Raw genomic sequence first — 18549 nt, forward strand, 5'->3', positions numbered from 1 at the left:
TAAAAAAGTATTACCCGGTTATATAAGAGAGACATGAGGACGCCAAGAGACAAATGAGAAACCTCATCCAGACACTGTCCCATTACAATTAGAAAACTTACAGTAAGTCTCGAGGTAAAGTTCTCAGTCTAAATATGTCTAGGAGAGGTTGTCGTCTGTCATCCGTGGACGTGCTGCTTTTGACGCTGGTGGCTGTTCTGTTTGTGGTGTGTGTGAGTCTTATTGTGGTCTCTTGGCTTGCGCTGGACAAAAATGGTATGAAACACTTTTTTATTTCAGTATGTTCAGTATGTAATTACTAGATGTTCTTTGGTATTACATTGTTGGGTTATCTCACTATTAGAAAGTCGAATGTGTATGTAGGTTGTGAGCCACGTTTTTTTCCTTCGATTTAGCTTTAGGAGACGATGATTCAGGTTCAAAGTTTACCGGGCGACTTGTTATCACAAATGGAGCCGTTTTCACAGCGGATCTCCTCAACAGAAGCAGTGTGCTGTTTAAAGCCTTGGCTTACGATACTGAGCAGAAGGTACATTTGCCATTCGTATAGTTTGGGTTGACACCTTTTCATACTGCATTTTCCTGAAGAGCATCTGCAAGGACATTACCTTTTATAACGGGTTTTCAAATCGGGGGTACAGGAGGCCTTCAGGAAATTCAAGGGGGTCCGCCGAAAATCTCAGAGAAAAAAATGAATTCAGAAGTGTTAAAATGAAGTATTTATCTCTTCTTGCTTGCTACATGCATGCGTGCCAGAATTGTTTATTTTTCATCTTTATAGTGTGACTTTTTCTCACTACAGTTTCCTTTATTTTATTCACTGGGCTTTGTGGAGTTGTGTTTGTGAAGATGAAATGAAAATTTCAGGAAAGGGGTCCTCACAAAATATTCTCCATATTTGGGGGTCCCTCACATCATAACGTTTGAAAACCCTTTGCTCGTATATATTATCCTTGTTTGGTATATATTTGATGTACTGTTACACTTTTGTAAGTTTAGTTAAAAAGTAGAAGTATATTGTCTATTACAAGGCCATTTCCGACAGACTTTTATGATGCAGTCAGTGTTTCAGATAAAGAAGACGTGTTTTGCTGCTTGCTTGTAGATAAATGAAGCCTACAGTCGTAGTTCCCTTAAAGAGCAGTTTCAAAACTGCAAGATTAATGAATTCAGGTAAGACTATCTAACCAAACTTCGCATGGGTTATTCTTAAAAGAAGAAAAAATGATATTTGTTAAAATAAAACACTGCTATGCCCTGATATTTCCAGCTAGTTTGATTATATTTTTTTAACAACAAAATGCATTTGAATTGATCTTTTTTTCTTTATTGTTTCATTATTACTACACATACATGATGTTAACATAACATAACATTCTTTTCAGCGAGGGCAGTGTTGTTGTGCACTTTGACGTCCTCTTTCGTGCTGTTCTGGATTCTAACACGGCACAAGAAGAATTAATAGATGCTTTGAAACAGAGTGACACTGGATCTAATGAAGGACTTGTGATTGACAGCAGCAGTGTACAGATCTCTGGTACTGCACGTTTCTTATCTGTACCGTTTTGTCCGAAGACTTTTATGTTGCCAAAGAGTTCAAAGGGTTGCCAAATGTTTGATACAAAGTTCACATAATTCTGTTATGTGCCCTCAGATAAAGAAAGTACAACACAGAAGCCATCTACAACTAAACCAGGTAAGATGTTTTTTAATGTTGTTGTGATGTTGACTATTGTTACGATGTATGGCCTCACTTAATAAAAAGTGAATTCAATGACATATTGTCATGTTAGGGGACAAAAACACTACTTAGTTGTAAATAATTTAAAAACATATATCATAATATACAATTTAATTTATTTGATGACAAACTAGTGTAATTATATAAAGTATATGTATAAACTAATAATGTGGAGCTCAAAAAAGACGAGAGCGCTTTCAGTTTAGAGAACGCTTTGGGTTACTTGGCTGTAACCCTGTTCCCTGAAAACAAGAACAAGATGCTGTGTTTCAAACGCTATGGGAGAACGTCTTTGTTCGACCGGTTGTGAAGCACGTGTGTCAAACACGCCTAAAATTCTTTTGGCTTTAAATAACCTCGGCAGGTAATTTGGTTAATTACACCAGCACCTGCAGGTTATAAATACGTTTGGCGCGAACGCGTCTTCAGGTTCCAATTTTGTCTGAAAGGACGTCCGGCACGCCTACAGTGTGGCATTGAGGCGCAGCATCTCGTTCCCGCTTTTTCAGGGAACAGGGTTACAGCCAAGTAACCCGAGACGTTCCCTATCAAAAGCTACACTCGATGCTGCGTTTCAAACGCTATGGGAACGAGAATACCAACGCCGCCGCACTGGAGGTGTCTGGACCCCCCACGGTTGTGTGGTATGTGTGCACAAGCCAAGAGAAGGCATCAGACGTGACTCTGGGATGTAGACTCCAGGACTTGTGAGCCTGGAGTAGCGTGGACATCCAGACTATAAAATCTTACAAATGTGTGTGGAGAGGACCAGCCCGCCGCATTACACACTTGCTGCAAGGGGACACCTCTTGCTAAGGCCATAGAAGATGAAACCCCTCTTGATGATTCACCGGGATGATTCTCAAGGTGCTCTGAATGGATTCGACACGTGCAGGTGACAGTTGTGCCTGCATTGCGATCGAGTCCCATATTACCCCCAGATACGTTGTATTCTGTGTAGGGGAAAGAACGCTCTTTTTGACGTTGAGTCTTAACCCGAGAGTCTCGAGATGAACTAGGACGACATCCCGATGTCGAAGCGCTAGCTCCCGAGACTGAGCTAAAATCAACCAGTCATCTATGTAATTCAAAATGCGGATGCCCTGGAGTCGCAGAGGAGCCAGAGCTGCATCCATGCACTTTGTGTATGTGCAGGGTGACAAGGCTAGGCCGAATAGAAGAACCCGATACTGGTAAGCTTCGCCCCCGAAAGCGAACCTCAGGAATTTCCTGTGTTGTGGCAAGATCTCTATGTGAAAGAATGCGTCTTTGAGATCGATCGTCACGAACCCGAGGTGGCCTGAGGGGCACGGTGGGCCGTTCCCCTGCTTCTTTGAGGGGGGCGCGATTCGCCACACTCTGCCTGACGATCTCACATCTCAGGTAGACCGGACCCACCCGAGACTGTGTGCCTGGCCGGGACTGGGGAACTGGTTCGGAGTGGGTGGACGACACTCCAGACGCTTGAGCACGACGGGGGAGATACCTCACGAAGCCTCCTCGTGGCGTCTCGACTCCCGGAACCTGGTGACTACGGTATTAACCGCATCACCAAACAGTCCAAAAGGCAAGATCAGGCATCATGGAGGAACGCACGGTCCCGGTCCCTGATGCCCGTGAGCTTCAACCACAGGTGTCTCTCCGTGGTTACCAACGCAGCCATAGAACGGCCGATGGCACGGGCCGTCTGCTTGGTCGCACGGAGAGACAAATCTGTGGCCCGGCGTAGTTCTGAGAACGCCGTTTCATCTATCACCCCGACAGTGCTCACGTCATGCAGCAGGTCAGCCTGGTATGCCTGCAGAACCGCCATGGTGTGCAGGGCAGCACCAGCCTGACCGGCTGCCTGAAAAGCCTTCCCCACCAGCGCAGATGTAACCCTGCAAGGCTTGGTAGGGAGAGAAGGCTTTTTCAAGGATGACGATGCCCCAGGGGAGAGATAACTTGCCAGTGTCTCTTCCACACGGGGCACCATCGTGTACCCTCGTGGTCTCACGCCGACAATAGTCGAATAAATCGACGTTGACGGCACGAAAACACGGGAGGAATGAGGTCTCTGCCATGACCGAGGCGTGGAGATCCTCCAAAAATGGGAGAGCCCAAATTTTGGGCTCCTCCCCTTGGCCACCCGACAGATATCTGTCGTCTAATTTTGAGTGTTTGGGATTCTCTTGTTCCTGCGGCCAGTCGAGCTTTAGACGGTCGACTGCATTCGTCACCGCCCCGAGCAGCTCATCTAACGCTTTTGCGTCGCGAGAGGAACGCCCCGAGGCGGCGCTCTCCAAACCCACAGAAACAAGAGATGCCTCGTCCTCCGCCCGATCCGATGAAGTGCCGGGGCACGCTTCGGAAGCGGACGCGAGGACGTCGCGGCTCGGCGAGTGCACCGGAGAAACGGCTTCCGTCGCCCGTGCCTCGGCTAGATCGAACCGCAAATCCCAGCTCGGGGGAGAGACGGCTCGGTCGCTCTTAAAGAAAGAACACAGAGCACGGAGAACTCGAATGTCGAACACATCACAGAGTTTGCACTGTCCCTCCAGTCCCAGGGTGGCATGATCAACCCCCAAACACTCAAAACAGAATTCATGTCTGTCCAGTTCGTCCAGGTACCTCTGACACGGAGGCACACATTTCCGTTCTGGACTAGACATGATCCTTTATTTTCACTCTTATTTTTATTTGTAACTTAAAGAAACCTTTGGTGCTTATAAGTTCAAAAGAATATCTTGCTTTGCTTTGCTTTTCACGCGCACACATGCATACAATGCGGTCCTTGAAGAAAAAAGAACCTGAAGACGCCTTCACGCCACGCCTATTTATAACTTGCAGGTGCTGGTGTAATTAACCAAATTACCTGCCGAGGTTATTTAAAGCCAAAATAATTTTTGGCATGTTTGACACACGTGCTTCACAGCCGGTCGAACCAAGACGTTCTCCCATAGCGTTTGAAACGCAGCATCGAGTGTAGCTTTTGATAGGGAACAGTGGTAAATACCTTAAAATGCCATTTTTTATTCACAACATGATAACATAATTTCATATTTTTTACAAGTTTTCCATTATTCTGGAATATCAAAATCTATAAAGAATGAGTAAAAGCTACGACAAGACTGTTGCTTGAGTGTTTTTTCCCCGATTCTCGGTCTGGACAACTCAACCATTGTCGGAGAAATTCTGCGCCAGTCTTCAGGTTTTGATCAGTCCGCCTTAAGTGGATTGTTCACACCAAAATGTTAACACTGTCATCATTTAGTCACCCTCGGGTTGTTACGAACTTGTATGAATATCTAAAGTAATGTATTGGGAAATCAGATCTCGTCCCCCATTTACTGCAATAGTAGGGAAAATAAATACTATGGGAGTCAATGTGGGATGAGATCTGTTTGGTTACTGACATTCTTCCAAATTTCTTCCTTTGTGCTTTGCAGAACAAAGAAATCTTTACATGTTTGGAACAATCTGAGGATGAGTAAAGGAGTAAATTTAAAGGAGCAGTTCCTAGTCCCAAAATGCCCTCATTCCCTTTCCATAGTAATTTTATTCTATAAATATACTATAATGTTTTCTTACTATGTATGTTGTGTCCGTCACTGCAGTGAAGTGTCCAGATGGACAGAAAGCATGTGTTGATGGTACATGTACATCCACAAGTCAGTTCTGTGATGGAATAAACGACTGTCCAGATGGCTCAGATGAGCATCAAAGTGTCTGTGGTATGTATTTAGACACGTATGTAACTTAATATAGATATAAAAAATAAAGACGCTGTTAGTTGGCTGAAATGAGAGATGAATTTAAGATGCGTTTTCTGCCCTATAGCAACTGTGTGCGATGGACAGTTTCTTTTGCTCGATCCGACCGGGTCTTTCCGCTCGAAAAACTTTCCGCAGGACTACGAGAGTGACATCACGTGTCGTTGGGTCATACGGTACTGCAACACTTCATTCATACCATAAGAATCCGCAAAATAAATGAAAAAAGTGAATGTAAGGTATATTATAAACGTATAGTGTGAAATGTAATGTTTCACTAAAGCTTCCGTTCCACCCACAGTGTAAACGATGGCCTAGCCATCAAAATAACCTTCCATGATTTTCACACGGAGGAAGACATTGATGTTCTGGACCTATATGAAGGAACAGGACTGACGAAAAATTTAACATGTGAGTAAACGATATTAAATTCATCGGCTGTAAATCTTTAAAAAGTTGTTTGAAATCGAGTGGATTGACTCTTTCTCAGATTCTCTCTCGGGAATGGCGTCTGGAAACATCTGGCTGTTATCTCGAGAAGCCACGGTTGAATTTCACACAGACATCATTCACAACTTTCCGGGCTTCAATGCTAGTTACACAGAAGAAAACATCAGTCGTCTCTCGAGTGGGTATCGCTTTTAGCAGAACATGTACATATCAAGTCAGTTATGTACAACATACTGAGTTTCTAATCTTTGGCAGATGATGACAAGATAAACTGTTCGTTTGAAGAAGACTTCTGTTTCTGGAGACAGGAACTTATACATGATCATGGAGACTGGTTGAGAGGCCGAGGCTCTATTCCTCCCCTTGGCACCGGCCCGAGTTTTGACCACACCCTGGCCAACCGATCAGGTGCCATTCAATTTAACAACTGTTTGAAGATCCAGAGTGTAATTCTTTGGATGTTCTATTGACAGAAATGCAATATAATATACATAATTATGTGTTCAGAGGTGTATAAAGAGCTTACACAATGAAGCTCATGTTTTTATTGCCTTAGAATGAGCTATTTCTATCTACATACACTGCGGGTCCGCTTACATGGAGTTCGCCATTTTGTTTCTACAGTAGCCTTAAACGGACAAACTGCTCTATGGAATGCGTTTTGTGAATATCTTATCTCCTTCGACAAAGAAGTAAAAACATGACGACATCTTAGCTCTGTGTCAGCCACCGTAGTGCTTCGAAAGGGAAGGGCGGAGTGAGCGGTTGGTTGCAATTCGCAAGCTCACCACTCGATGCCGCTACATTTCATGCACATGACCTTTAAATCTTTATATTTCTTAAAATGCTATTTTTCAATATTTTGCAGCACACTAGTTCATAGATATCCGTAAAATTACCTTATTTAAAAGCAAAACACTTACTTGTCTAGTTCATGGGGACTTTATGGGCCAATTCAATTTATTGATTTGTCCTTTTATTTTTTTGACATACATTACACCTGACACAGATGTTTTTCTCTATTTAGGGTACTACATAGTGACCCCTAGAAATTACGGAAGTTTGGAAAAGAAATTGCGTCTCTATAGTCTTCCACTGTCTCCTGTGAAGGAATCTATGTGTCTGAGATTCTGGTTAGTTTTTTTATGTTTCACATTTTGTGCATTTTCTTTCCTGACACCTTTGTGTCATTCATGTTAGTTCCCTTCGTTTGCATTATGATCTGTAAGCGTGATTCAAGTCTGATGGTGGTCTGTGTGCTCTCTAAGGTATCATATGTTTGGAGATGACGTTTGGCGTCTGATAGTCATGACGGAGGAAGGATCTACTGTCACTGTCCTCTTTCAGAAGGATGGGAACTATGGTGACAACTGGAACTATGGCCAAGCCACACTGAACAGCACGGCAAATGTTGTGGTCTGTACAAATGTACATCTGCAGATATTAAAGCATAGATATCGTGCTGGTGTGTAATGTTGCTGTGTGTGAATGTAAGCAGTCTGCCAAGTTGTAAAGCCGAAAGTGAATGAATAACAAAGTTACTGCTTTGGAAATAAGGAGTCGACTCTGAATCACTCGAACAAGTCGTTCTAATTTAAGTTCCGGGTCCGATTTGTGTCACTTCTACGTTCCATTTGCGACACTGCACGCGGTAGACCAATCACAGCAGACTAGACCATCTGACCAATCAGATCAGATTAGGCAGACAGAAAGGAGGGGATTAGACGGATGACTCGCCGAACGAATCATTTGAGATTCGGTCAAGAAGTAAGCTAATAATAACTGCCTATTAATAGCAAATGAAAGTTTATACACTATGTATGTACGTGAACTTTTTGTTGGACACTCCAAAATCAAAATATTTACTCTTTAAACAAATAAATCGCATAATTTGTTGTTGGTTTCCCAGGTTGTGTTTGAAGCTCAGAAAAGGGCAGGCGTCCTGAATGATATCGCTCTCGATGACATCAGCATTGAGCCTGGTTCCTGTGTGGAGGGGCCTCCCGAGCCCACCCTGGTCCCCCCGCCCATCACCCCACCTCCAATGCCAGGTAACAGAGGATGGTATTTACTAACACACACTGTATTTGATCAACAATAAGATGATGAGCCTCACAGATTTACAAATGTAAAAATAAATACTCTCACATACTGTTGTTTGTCGTTATAATAGCTGACTGTGGGGGTCCATTTGACCTCTATGAGTCAAACTCAACATTCAGTTCTCCAAATTATCCACTTGGCTATGGATCGAAAGCTTCGTGTAAGTACTATATACACACACACACAGTGTCTTAAAATTTTACATGTAGAATCATTTATGGAATAATCTATTAAAAATATAAACACATTTATAATTGTTTGGGTATCTTTTATAAGGTATGTGGACTCTGCATGCTAAGGAAGGACAGAATATCCAGCTGCATTTTCAAGATGTTGCTTTGGAGGCGTCTTATGACGTTTTAGAAGTTCGGGATGGCGTAGAGCCCAATTCAGAATTATTAGGTGAGTCCATTTGGAGCGTGAACAAGAATAGAAATCAGAAATATGAGTATACAAATATAATAATGAAGCTGTCCTAACAAAACATAAAGGGTGACTAATTATAAAGAGATATGGCAAAACATAAAAATAACAAAATATGGAGATACAAGGTTTTCTGAAGCACAGCAGCAATATATTAAGCATAACGAGCCACATGTTTATGAGATGGAGCTGGTTATTTCAAGCCGTAATATGAAATATAGATCATTTTCATAGGATGTGCTATTGAAAATACATTTGTACAGTACCTGAAAGCATTAAAGCTATAACAGGATGTTAACCAAACAATTCACCTGTCACATTCACGTGTAAAGATTGAAAAAATAAAGTTTTTATAAACTGAAAATACTTGATTCTATTGTAATATTTGTACCAAATGAAACATGCTCCTTTTAATTTTCTGTCACATTTCAGACACCAAACAACATTAACAAATCTGCCATGACGTGCCTTTATATGCCTCATTTCAGTGTGGATGTTTCCTTTCTTTTCCACAATGTTCAAACTCAAAACAACAGATAGTAGTAAGAGTCTTTATTTTCACAGCTGTCCTTACCGGGGACCGATCCTTCCCGGATCTCTTCTCCAAAACCTCCCAGATGACCGTCCTGTTTTTCACCGACTCATCGGGAAGCGACAGAGGATTTCTAGCCAACTTCAGCACCGGCTTTCTTCTCGGTCGACCGGGTATGTTTTACCCTTTTCATAAGCTCAAAAACGAGAACGCTGTCGTCATTTACTGACCCTCAAGTGGTTCCAAATTTTTATCAAAATCTTTGTTCTGATGAACACAGAGAAAGATTTTTGGAATCTATAACCAGCTCTTGGCCACCATGGACTACCATGGAAAATATATGTGAACATTTCTTTGTTCTGTCGAACACTTAAGAAGATATTTTGAAGAATGTAGATCAGCAAACAGTTCTGAGGCACTATTGACTACCATTGTCATCTTTCCTACTATGGTAGTCAATGGTGGCCAAAATCTGTTAGGTTACAAGCGTTCTTCCAAAATATCTTTCTCTGTGTTCATCACAAAGACATGTACACTGATTCGGAACAGCTCGAGGGTGAGTAAATGATGACAGAATTGATATTTTTGATTGAACTGTTCCTTTAAGTCTGAAGGCGTGCAAAATCTCTTATCTACAGAGCTGTGTGTGACTGGCCAGTTTCAGTGTGGCACGGGAGCGTGTGTGTCTGCTGCTAGCGTGTGTGATGTTGTAAAACATTGTCCCGACGGCTCTGATGAAGCAGACTGTGGTAAGTCATCGGGTTCGACAACAAAGCAAAGACGTCTTCAGCAATTGAACAATTGTTCACAGACTCTTTTGTATTTCAGTGCATCTTATTACAAATAATGTTACCGATGATAGTCGGCTAAGAATTCAAGTCCAGGATCATCTATACACGGTCTGCTCTCAGAACTGGACTAGAGGTCTGTCAAGGTTTTTTTGTCGCTACTTGGGCTACAGGTACCTCATGGCGAAATAGTGGATCGTGTCAGAATCATTGTTGTTTTTACAGAATTACAGCTTGTTGTTATTACAGGTCGGGATATCATACATCATTAAAGATTAAGGATGGAGATGCTCCCTTTACTACAGTTGGTCTAAACCCAAATGGCACATTGGAACTGAAACCAAGGTGAACTCCAGTACAACCATTTTTGGTCTTTGTAGGATTACACTTCTTTAATTCTACAATTGTTTGCAGATCTCCTATAAAATCAAATCCTTTTGTGCTTTTCCACAGTGAGAAATGTGTCAGCGAGAATATTGTATCGCTATACTGTAACAATGACCGTAAGTTTTAAATCTTCGACTAACATTAGGTTTGACATTAGACATAAGAACATCACAAAACAGCGCTTTCTGTTTAAGCATGTGGCGTTCGTAAAGTGCCCCCAAAAAGTGACCCAGACAAGAATGCAGGAAGGGTGGTTGGAGGTCAGGAAGCTCCGAAAGGGTCGTGGCCGTGGATTGTGTCTCTGCAATGGCAGGGGGGTCACGTTTGTGGAGCCTCATTGATTGACAGCGAATGGTTGGTTACAGCCGCACATTGTGTTTATGGGTGAGTGCTGCTCAGCGGTTTTATTGTAATAACAATAACAGGTGAGACTAACTGAGCATTTTTTGATGTTGTAGAAAGAACGTTCAGCTGTCGAACTGGGTAGCTGTTTTGGGTCTTCACGCTCAGTTTAGTACGGATGAGTCTGACAGTCAATACCGTTCGATCGATAAGATTTTTATGAACAAACGTTATAACAGAAGGACAAAGGAATCTGACATCGCACTAATGCATTTACAGACGCCTGCCAACTTCACAGGTAGGGCTACTCGCAGGCAACAATTCACTTGTATTTTTCTTTTATGTAACATTTTTATATAACTGTTGTTTTGACTTTATTCCATCATTTTAAAGCTAAATTAAAAGAAAAATATATTTAATTATGATATATGGCTTATTGCTCCCCGAACTCTTTGTAAGTTGCTTTGGATAAAAGCGTCTGCTGATTGACTAAATGTAAATATTTTGAAAAAACCCCAAATGTATTATAGGATCATTTAAGATATTTTAAATTGTGATGTTTTCTCTGAGTGAAATATGGTTTCATCTTCACAACATAAACAAACAATACCTCGAATGCACACTTTTGTAACCCCAACTTAAGCAAGCCCAACCACTTGATATCAATGTACCATACGGTTTCTTAAAATGCAACCAAACTACAGGACCCATTCAAGAAATTGTTTATTTAATTAAATGAACAAACAAAAAAATCTATTTTATTATTTAATACAATCATTATTCAATACAATAATAATACATATAAATATTAACATCAATTTAATAATATTCAAATAGGTATAGTATTACACACCAGCTAAACACAAATCGAGAGTTAGCTGGGGTCAGGCGGACCATGCGTCTGATGAATCGGTTTATACATTTTTCCCAATAAGATTTGCATAAACAGTTATTTTTGCTTCTGACCTTCCTAAGCCTTCGATGTCTAAAATGGCTATTTTTCTGGAAATGAAAAAAAGATGAATGACTAGGTTGTTAAAGTTGACTAGCACTTTTAATACTTTTTTAAATTGGTTTTATTGGTTATATATTTGCAAAACCCTGTCTAATAATATTGATTAATGGCAAAATGTGGAGTCACAAGGTTTAAGAAAGACAGCAGAGACTAAGACTTAAACTTAAAGACTTTTGAAATAATGATAAAAGTAAATTATGATCTTTCAGATTATGTTCAACCCATCTGCATACCAGAAACCGGAACACTATTTAAAGAAGGCACAAAGTGTTTCATCGCTGGTTGGGGAAGACTATTTGAAGAGGGTAAGACGAGCACATCTCTTTTACATTCTCTTGTGTTTTCTATATTTATTCAGCTTGAAACGATTTGAGGCATTATACAAACTAAGATTTGAATTTACCACGTTCTTTTTATCTAAATGATTATCTGACTTTGTTTCTGAAGCATCACATGTTATGGAAACCGGGCGTTTAATTATGTTATGGTTGTGTTTGAGCTGTTTATTTTTGTATTTGTGATGTCCAGGATCGAGAGCTAATGTGTTACAGGAGGCTGTTGTACCGCTCATAAACAACACACAGTGTCAGCGGTGGCTGCCTGAGTACAACATCACAGATCAGATGGTGTGTGCTGGGTATCCTGAAGGTGGTGTGGACACCTGTCAGGTGTGTACTTCTTAAACAATTCATAACAATGCAACAATGCTTTTGTGAATACATAACTGTGTAGAAATGTCACAATATTTTGATTGAATATGATTCGTTATAAATGACAGGGGGATTCTGGAGGTCCACTTATGTGTGAGGAGGACACCCATTGGGCCACTCTTGTGGGGGTGGCATCTTTTGGAATAGGCTGCGGTCAACCGCGGCGTCCTGGTGTATATGCGAACATCAATCCTTATGTTGACTGGATTGCAGAGACACGACGTCTCTACTCCAACTGGAACGGTCATTAAATATAAAGTGAAGTTTCATCTTAAATATATCGTTTTCTATGTGCTTCTGGACATTTGAGGCCTCAGGAGTCATGTTCTCCCAACTACCTGACTTGGTCTTTGCTGTGATCTGTGAACTTCACGGAGCCGCTTATGAAAACGCAAATGTGTATTTTTTTTGTAACCGGTATTCATCTCATTTTGATAAAAGAAAATAAGATGTATTCATTCTGGTGTAATATCTTGTACTGTAATTGTGTGTTGAAATTGAGTATTGTTGCTAGAATGTTAATCAACGCATCATAATGAATGTATAATAATTTAATTTAATACTTTTGTTTTTCTTTGTGATATTTAAGGGTTTGTGAAAAGATAACTATTGCACTAAATGAATGAATTCAGAGGCGTGTGAGTTTTTCCTAGGGGACATTACACGAATAAAGTATTTTAAAACAATTAAACTGCATAAATAAGAATATCATAATAATAACAACCAAATCCTTAAACAAACCCTTTCAATCAAATAACCATTACCCCAACAACTCAAATAAATAAAGTGTTTTATGCATAATATTTCACGCCAATAAAGTAACGATTTGAGGAATATATGATTGTTTTTATACATGCCATTATTTATAATGACGTTGTTTTCAATGACGTTTTAAATGACATGTCACATACGGAACTGTATGTGTGGAGTTTCTGAATGACGCCGGAATGATTTAGCGGCGCACCGCAACATAAGCGCCACGCTCAAAACTTCCCTGTTTCTTTAGTTTTTATAAATGAACCGGTGTGTGTACCGACAAGTCTGATATATAAAAATGAATGTGTTATCTCGCATATATTTTAGCAGTTGTTAGCACTTGTTTTTTTGTCATTTATTACATTGTTGACCGTAGTGCTGCACAATGATCTGTCAGGTCAATATTAAAACAGCATCTGTTGCTTTCACTCTGATCATTATCGCGGTTTTAAATGCGGGGTTTTGTAAAGACATTGACATCGACCCCGGTAAATGTGTTGTGTGGGGTCCTGGACTGAATCCCGATGTTGTGCTGCCTGTCAGATACTTCTACATACAGACTGTTGATTCACAAGGAGAAAACATCACCGTCTCTCCTGGTAATGGATGATGATGATGATGATGATGATGATGATGATGATGTCGTGATCTGTTATTATATGATATAGCTCTGTTTATTAATGTTAGGGAAGTTGGGTTTTCACACTATGCCAAACAAGAGATTATAAATGGTCAATATTATATATGCATGAATTGACAGAAATTCACCTTTTGCTTTCTCTCTGTTTATCCTGTATTTCAGCTAAAGACTCTTTCAAAGTAAAGATAACTTCTTTGGAAAAGGAGCATCTTCGTATCCATGTGCCACTACCGCTGGACCGGGCTGATGGTTCGCTGCTTGTTAGATACCGTCTGTATGGAAGCTCTACGAAGGGTTTGAAGATTGAAGTGTTGTATAAAGACAAGCCCGTGGCAAAGTCACCGTACACTCTTAACGGTACAGTCATGTTTTGCCATTGACCATCAGCAATAGCAAATTGCACTCGCCAGGCAGAAAAGTATATAAATATGCGTCTCTCTTTCTCTTTAAAAATCCTTTCATTGGGATGTGTTTGATCATTAAATAAAATGGACATACTGTACCGTCATGTATTTCAGGCATTACCATCCGGCTTTGAATTTGGAAAGCATAATACAAACAAAACTGTTGCATAATAGGAATGTAAAAAGAAATGTCATCATAAATCATGTTGTTACCCGCTTTTCTCATTGTTTTCACAGGTCCTGTTTATCACGAGTACTGTGATTGTTTACAGTCAGATGTGGCTGGCTGGCAGAGGACCATGCAGTGCCCTGAAGAAGACCCTCAAGTACAAGCGGACTTCAGTCCGTTTCCTTCTATAGACCTTGAGCGACTCTCGCAAGAGGTGCCGCAACGCTTTGCCAAACGGGGAGGACTCATTCACTACACCATCTTAAATAACCAGGTGCATCGACGCTCGCTGGGCAAATACACAGACTTCAAGATGTTCTCGGATGAGATACTCCTCTCACTCGCTCGAAAAGTAAGCTGCAGGTGTATTATCCTTTACATCATTTGAAACAAAAATGGCTTTTGTATTTGAACTACTCGTAAAGAGTAGACTACAAATGAAATTATTTACTATAGATGAGCTATGTAACTAGCACTATTCTGTGTTATTTTTTGTCTCAACCAGGTTAAATTACCTGACGTGGAATTTTATATTAACGTAGGCGACTGGCCAATGGAGACTAGGAAAGTGAGCGACAAACCCGGACCAGTGCCAATAATCTCATGGTGTGGGTCAACAGACACACGGGACATCATCCTTCCCACTTATGACATCACGCACTCATCTCTAGAGGCCATGAGAGGCGTCACAAATGACCTGCTGTCCGTCCAGGGGAACACGGGTGCTTGTTTAAATATAAGTGCTTGTCTTGAGAACAAATATTAGCTTGCGTCTCATCTCTTTGTAACATTTGCATTTCTGTTCTAGGTCCTGTGTGGTCTAATAAAACAAGCAATGCCTTCTTCAGAGGCCGAGACAGTCGAGAAGAACGCCTACGATTGGTGACCTTATCGAAAGAACATCCAGAGCTGCTTGACGCTGGAATAACGGCGTATTTTTTCTTTCGGGAACGGGAGAAGGATCTCGGCAAGGCTCCGCTGGTTGGCTTTTTTGACTTCTTTAAGGTAAGCGAGACAAGACTTCTTGAGTAATGTTGAATGTTTGTCAGGGATTATGATGAGACAGTGTGACCATCTCGTGGTCTTTCTAGTACAAATATCAGGTAAATGTAGATGGGACAGTAGCCGCCTACAGGTTTCCGTACTTGATGCTGGGCAACAGCTTGGTCTTAAAGCAGGATTCACCGTACTATGAACACTTCTACACTCATCTGAAACCAGACTTGCACTACATACCTGTGAGGAGGAACCTTTCAGATCTCATTGAAAAGATCAGTTGGGCCAAGGTACAAAAACCATGTTCCAGACACATTTAGAGATGCTAAATTACAGAGTCACCTGAGTGCCTCCAACATAAAACGCATGCACCTGTATAACTCCACCTTCACGTTGTACACAGAACAACGATGCAGAGGCGGAGCTCATAGCTAAGACCGGCCAATCACTGGTGAGAAATCTGCTCCAGCCTCACAGACTCTACTGTTACTACTACTCTGTGTTTCAGGTGAGACTAACTAAACAATAAAGCTTTTATCATTTATTGAGATTTCTAATAATAGTTCCTAAATAGCCAAATGAATGTTAAACTTTCAAGATGTACACGAAAAATGATATTTCATTGCAATATAATATTGTCGCTAAATTTGAAATGATGTGTAAAGACAGTTTCAGTATTTTATTCTTATACCTTATAAAGCTTTTTAAAATGAGTTTACTGTTGTTTTGTTGTATTGTTCATATCACCTGATGGCAAAAATATACACAGGTTAGGGTCACTTACATATTCTTTTTTTTCCACATTCTTTTTTTTAATTTGTCAAAGCTGTGAAATTTTGACAAAAAATGATTTTATGTTTACATTTCCGAAGTATCTGTACTTTATATATTTTTTTCTTTGTAAAATTGACTATACAACATCATAAAGCATATGTTATACTTTTAGTCCACTACATTTCATAAATACGTTTTTGGATGCTTTTTACATCTTTAATACAGAGTTTAATAACATTAAATGTAGTACTTTTCTACTAATAAGACTAAAAGTACTGAAGTAAAAGATCAGAAATATATGTACTTGATTTGAGCTTGTACTTCAGTATTAGAAGGTAAACAAACAAGGTTTGGTTATGAAATGTAGTGCAGTAAAATGTATGATACACGCTTTTGTTCATGTAGTGAAGTAACAACACTCAAGTCAAAATGTACTTGAGAGCAAAAATACTAAAGTAATATCCACCTTAGATAAAATGAAATTTGTTGTCCCAATCATATTTTTGTCTATAAAGCGTTTAAACACATTCCTTCATATCAAAAGATTTTTAACAAATCATAAAACCAAAATTGGTTCATTTGTGTTTATTTGATCAGATGTACTTTTTTAAAAGCATTTTGCACTTGATTTGTGGTCCGCTTTTGACCGTCATGTGCGTTTTTGCGATTTCACAGATCTATGCGAGTCGACAGACCTCTCCACCTTCAGTTCATCCTGACATGGAGACGGTGCCTCAGCCCTCTGATCACACAACACTGTGCAACTGTGAGAGGAGATCAATGGAGCAGAGGGATGAGCTCTGACACAATCCACAACACTTCCACTTAAAACAAGCAATGTTTACAAAGACTTTTAAGAGATGGTGTTGACTGAGCAGACGCTTGTGTTTCTTCTCTGCTACTTGTGTTTACTTTATATTTTGTATGTGGTTTACTTGGGAATGTTTTTGTTCTTTCACATTTATGCCTTACGGATAACACTATTATATAGGACTAAATAAGATGTAATTTCATTAGTATTCTCAGCTCATCTACATGGCGATCAAATGATCATTTCACATGACTTGTTTTTAATCCATTCTTCTCATTTTTTTTTATGATGGTAATGTAAACCAGTTGTTCTATATGGGCCATATTGAAGATGTATTGAGCGTAATTGTAAGTATTATAGTTAAAGCATACTGAAATTCACAATTGACTTTTTTAAATGAAACACTAAATGTAATGCAATTGAAATATTTGCACACTGGAAGATTTTGTACAGATAAATACAAACATAGGGATGTTTAAGATAACATGTAGTACAGAAGCACAATTTAAGATGTGCATGTGATGCCAAAATCTGAAAACATGGAGTGTGCCTTAAACTAAAAGTGTTTTGTTGGATTGGATATTGTTTATTTGTTTCTCTTTTTTGGTCAACAAGTCGCTCTTAAAATACAAGTGTAGTTCATTTTCACAGGGCCCGGGACATTCCCACAGCCCCTCCTTTATGAGTGCAGACCAAACCCATACAGTTTGCTTCATGTATAAAACACTGAGTTATTACGTTTTATTTTTTTATGTAGTTATATTTGGTTTGGGGCATGCACTCTGTGTAGGGAAGCTACAAAAAAGCTGTATGGAAAAGTGTGTGGTTGTTTTGGGCTTTTTATGGTTAGGGTCATTTATTAGATTTTTTAATAGCGGGTTGATTTCCTGTGATGTGGTATGGGGGTCTCTCTCCCTGTCTGTATGGATTTTCAATGACCGGCTCTTTGGATTTTGCCCCCCGGTGATGTTTTGATGGTCGCATTACTACAGAGCAGCTCAATGATAATTACATATCACAGGCCTGTGAGTTTCCCCTCAGTGTCTTCTATACTATACAGACACATTAAGTTGATTTGCAAAGATGTAAGTGTGCAGGTTTTCAAAATGACTCATTCTTCGGACGTCCATTTAATCTCAAAATGCTCTTTAGGTCTTTTGTGTCACAGCCTTGAGTTTCGACCCTTAGGAATGGGAGCAAATAATATAAGGCAATCATTAAAATCCGTCAACGTTACTACTAAATGAATGAAATGTATTCACATTATGGCCTTGAGTTACGCTCTTGGGAAAAGATCTGATTGAAAATGCAAGAAAAAATACGTGACCCTGTGTGTGGATTACAGGCATAAATCTCAATTTGAGTTTAGAAGCATAAAAAATTATTACATTTCATATGGTCATGTTTGTTTTGCAATGATAGATTATTATAATCTATAGATAAGAGATTTGTGGTACAATACAGTCAAATTTATAATACTACAATGATTTTAAGGGTTACGGTAAAACAGGAATAATAATTTTATTGACACTACGTTTTATATATGTTTTTACACGATCTAGGATGATTTCATGTAGAAAACAACAAATTCACCAAACTGTTTTCTTGTTTGTAAAGACATTTGTGGCATCTACCGAAACATTTTACAAAGATGCAATATAACTGCATACTCGCTTCGAAAAACATTTAGTTTGATGCTTCGATAACATTATTTTGGTATCTGATTTTGGTTCCTGCAGCTCAGTTGGTAAAGCAT

At 39.8% G+C, this 18549-nt stretch overlaps 2 protein-coding genes across 2 annotated transcripts; both read left to right on the top strand.

The window, feature by feature from the left end:
- The first annotated feature begins 19 nt into the window (after positions 1-19).
- tmprss15 (transmembrane serine protease 15) lies at positions 20-12874 on the top strand. The gene is made up of 25 exons (XM_079485912.1): positions 20-255; positions 396-529; positions 1106-1173; positions 1386-1537; positions 1655-1696; positions 5338-5454; positions 5561-5669; positions 5795-5904; positions 5984-6121; positions 6199-6351; positions 6971-7076; positions 7212-7359; positions 7853-7994; positions 8117-8206; positions 8323-8448; positions 9034-9174; positions 9640-9750; positions 9830-9962; positions 10039-10134; positions 10243-10292; positions 10371-10560; positions 10635-10816; positions 11743-11838; positions 12062-12201; positions 12312-12874. Exons 1-25 carry the CDS (start codon positions 135-137, stop codon positions 12492-12494), a joined length of 3078 nt encoding a protein of 1025 aa, XP_079342038.1. The 5' UTR covers positions 20-134; the 3' UTR covers positions 12495-12874.
- Positions 12875-13162: 288 nt separating this feature from the next.
- poglut3 (protein O-glucosyltransferase 3) lies at positions 13163-18034 on the top strand. The gene is made up of 8 exons (XM_079485913.1): positions 13163-13598; positions 13802-13996; positions 14281-14564; positions 14718-14934; positions 15021-15217; positions 15304-15498; positions 15612-15716; positions 16658-18034. Exons 1-8 carry the CDS (start codon positions 13385-13387, stop codon positions 16784-16786), a joined length of 1536 nt encoding a protein of 511 aa, XP_079342039.1. The 5' UTR covers positions 13163-13384; the 3' UTR covers positions 16787-18034.
- Positions 18035-18549: the final 515 nt, after the last annotated feature.

Source organism: Barbatula barbatula (assembly GCF_947034865.1).
Source record: "Barbatula barbatula genome assembly, chromosome: 22".
Classification (NCBI taxonomy): Eukaryota; Metazoa; Chordata; class Actinopteri; order Cypriniformes; family Nemacheilidae; genus Barbatula; species Barbatula barbatula.

What these genes read in the sequence shown, in the direction of transcription:
- poglut3 (XM_079485913.1), top strand. Translation starts at nt 13,385, where the DNA reads ATGATCTGTCAGGTCAATATTAAAACAGCATCTGTTGCTTTCACTCTG. An exon ending in GTCACCGTACACTCTTAACG is followed by an intron (nt 13,997 to 14,280) that starts GTACAGTCATGT and finishes TTGTTTTCACAG; the next exon opens with GTCCTGTTTATCACGAGTAC. An exon ending in GTCCGTCCAGGGGAACACGG is followed by an intron (nt 14,935 to 15,020) that starts GTGCTTGTTTAA and finishes TTTCTGTTCTAG; the next exon opens with GTCCTGTGTGGTCTAATAAA.
- tmprss15 (XM_079485912.1), top strand. Translation starts at nt 135, where the DNA reads ATGTCTAGGAGAGGTTGTCGTCTGTCATCCGTGGACGTGCTGCTTTTG. An exon ending in CAGCAGTGTACAGATCTCTG is followed by an intron (nt 1,538 to 1,654) that starts GTACTGCACGTT and finishes ATGTGCCCTCAG; the next exon opens with ATAAAGAAAGTACAACACAG. An exon ending in TGTCGCTACTTGGGCTACAG is followed by an intron (nt 9,963 to 10,038) that starts GTACCTCATGGC and finishes TTGTTATTACAG; the next exon opens with GTCGGGATATCATACATCAT.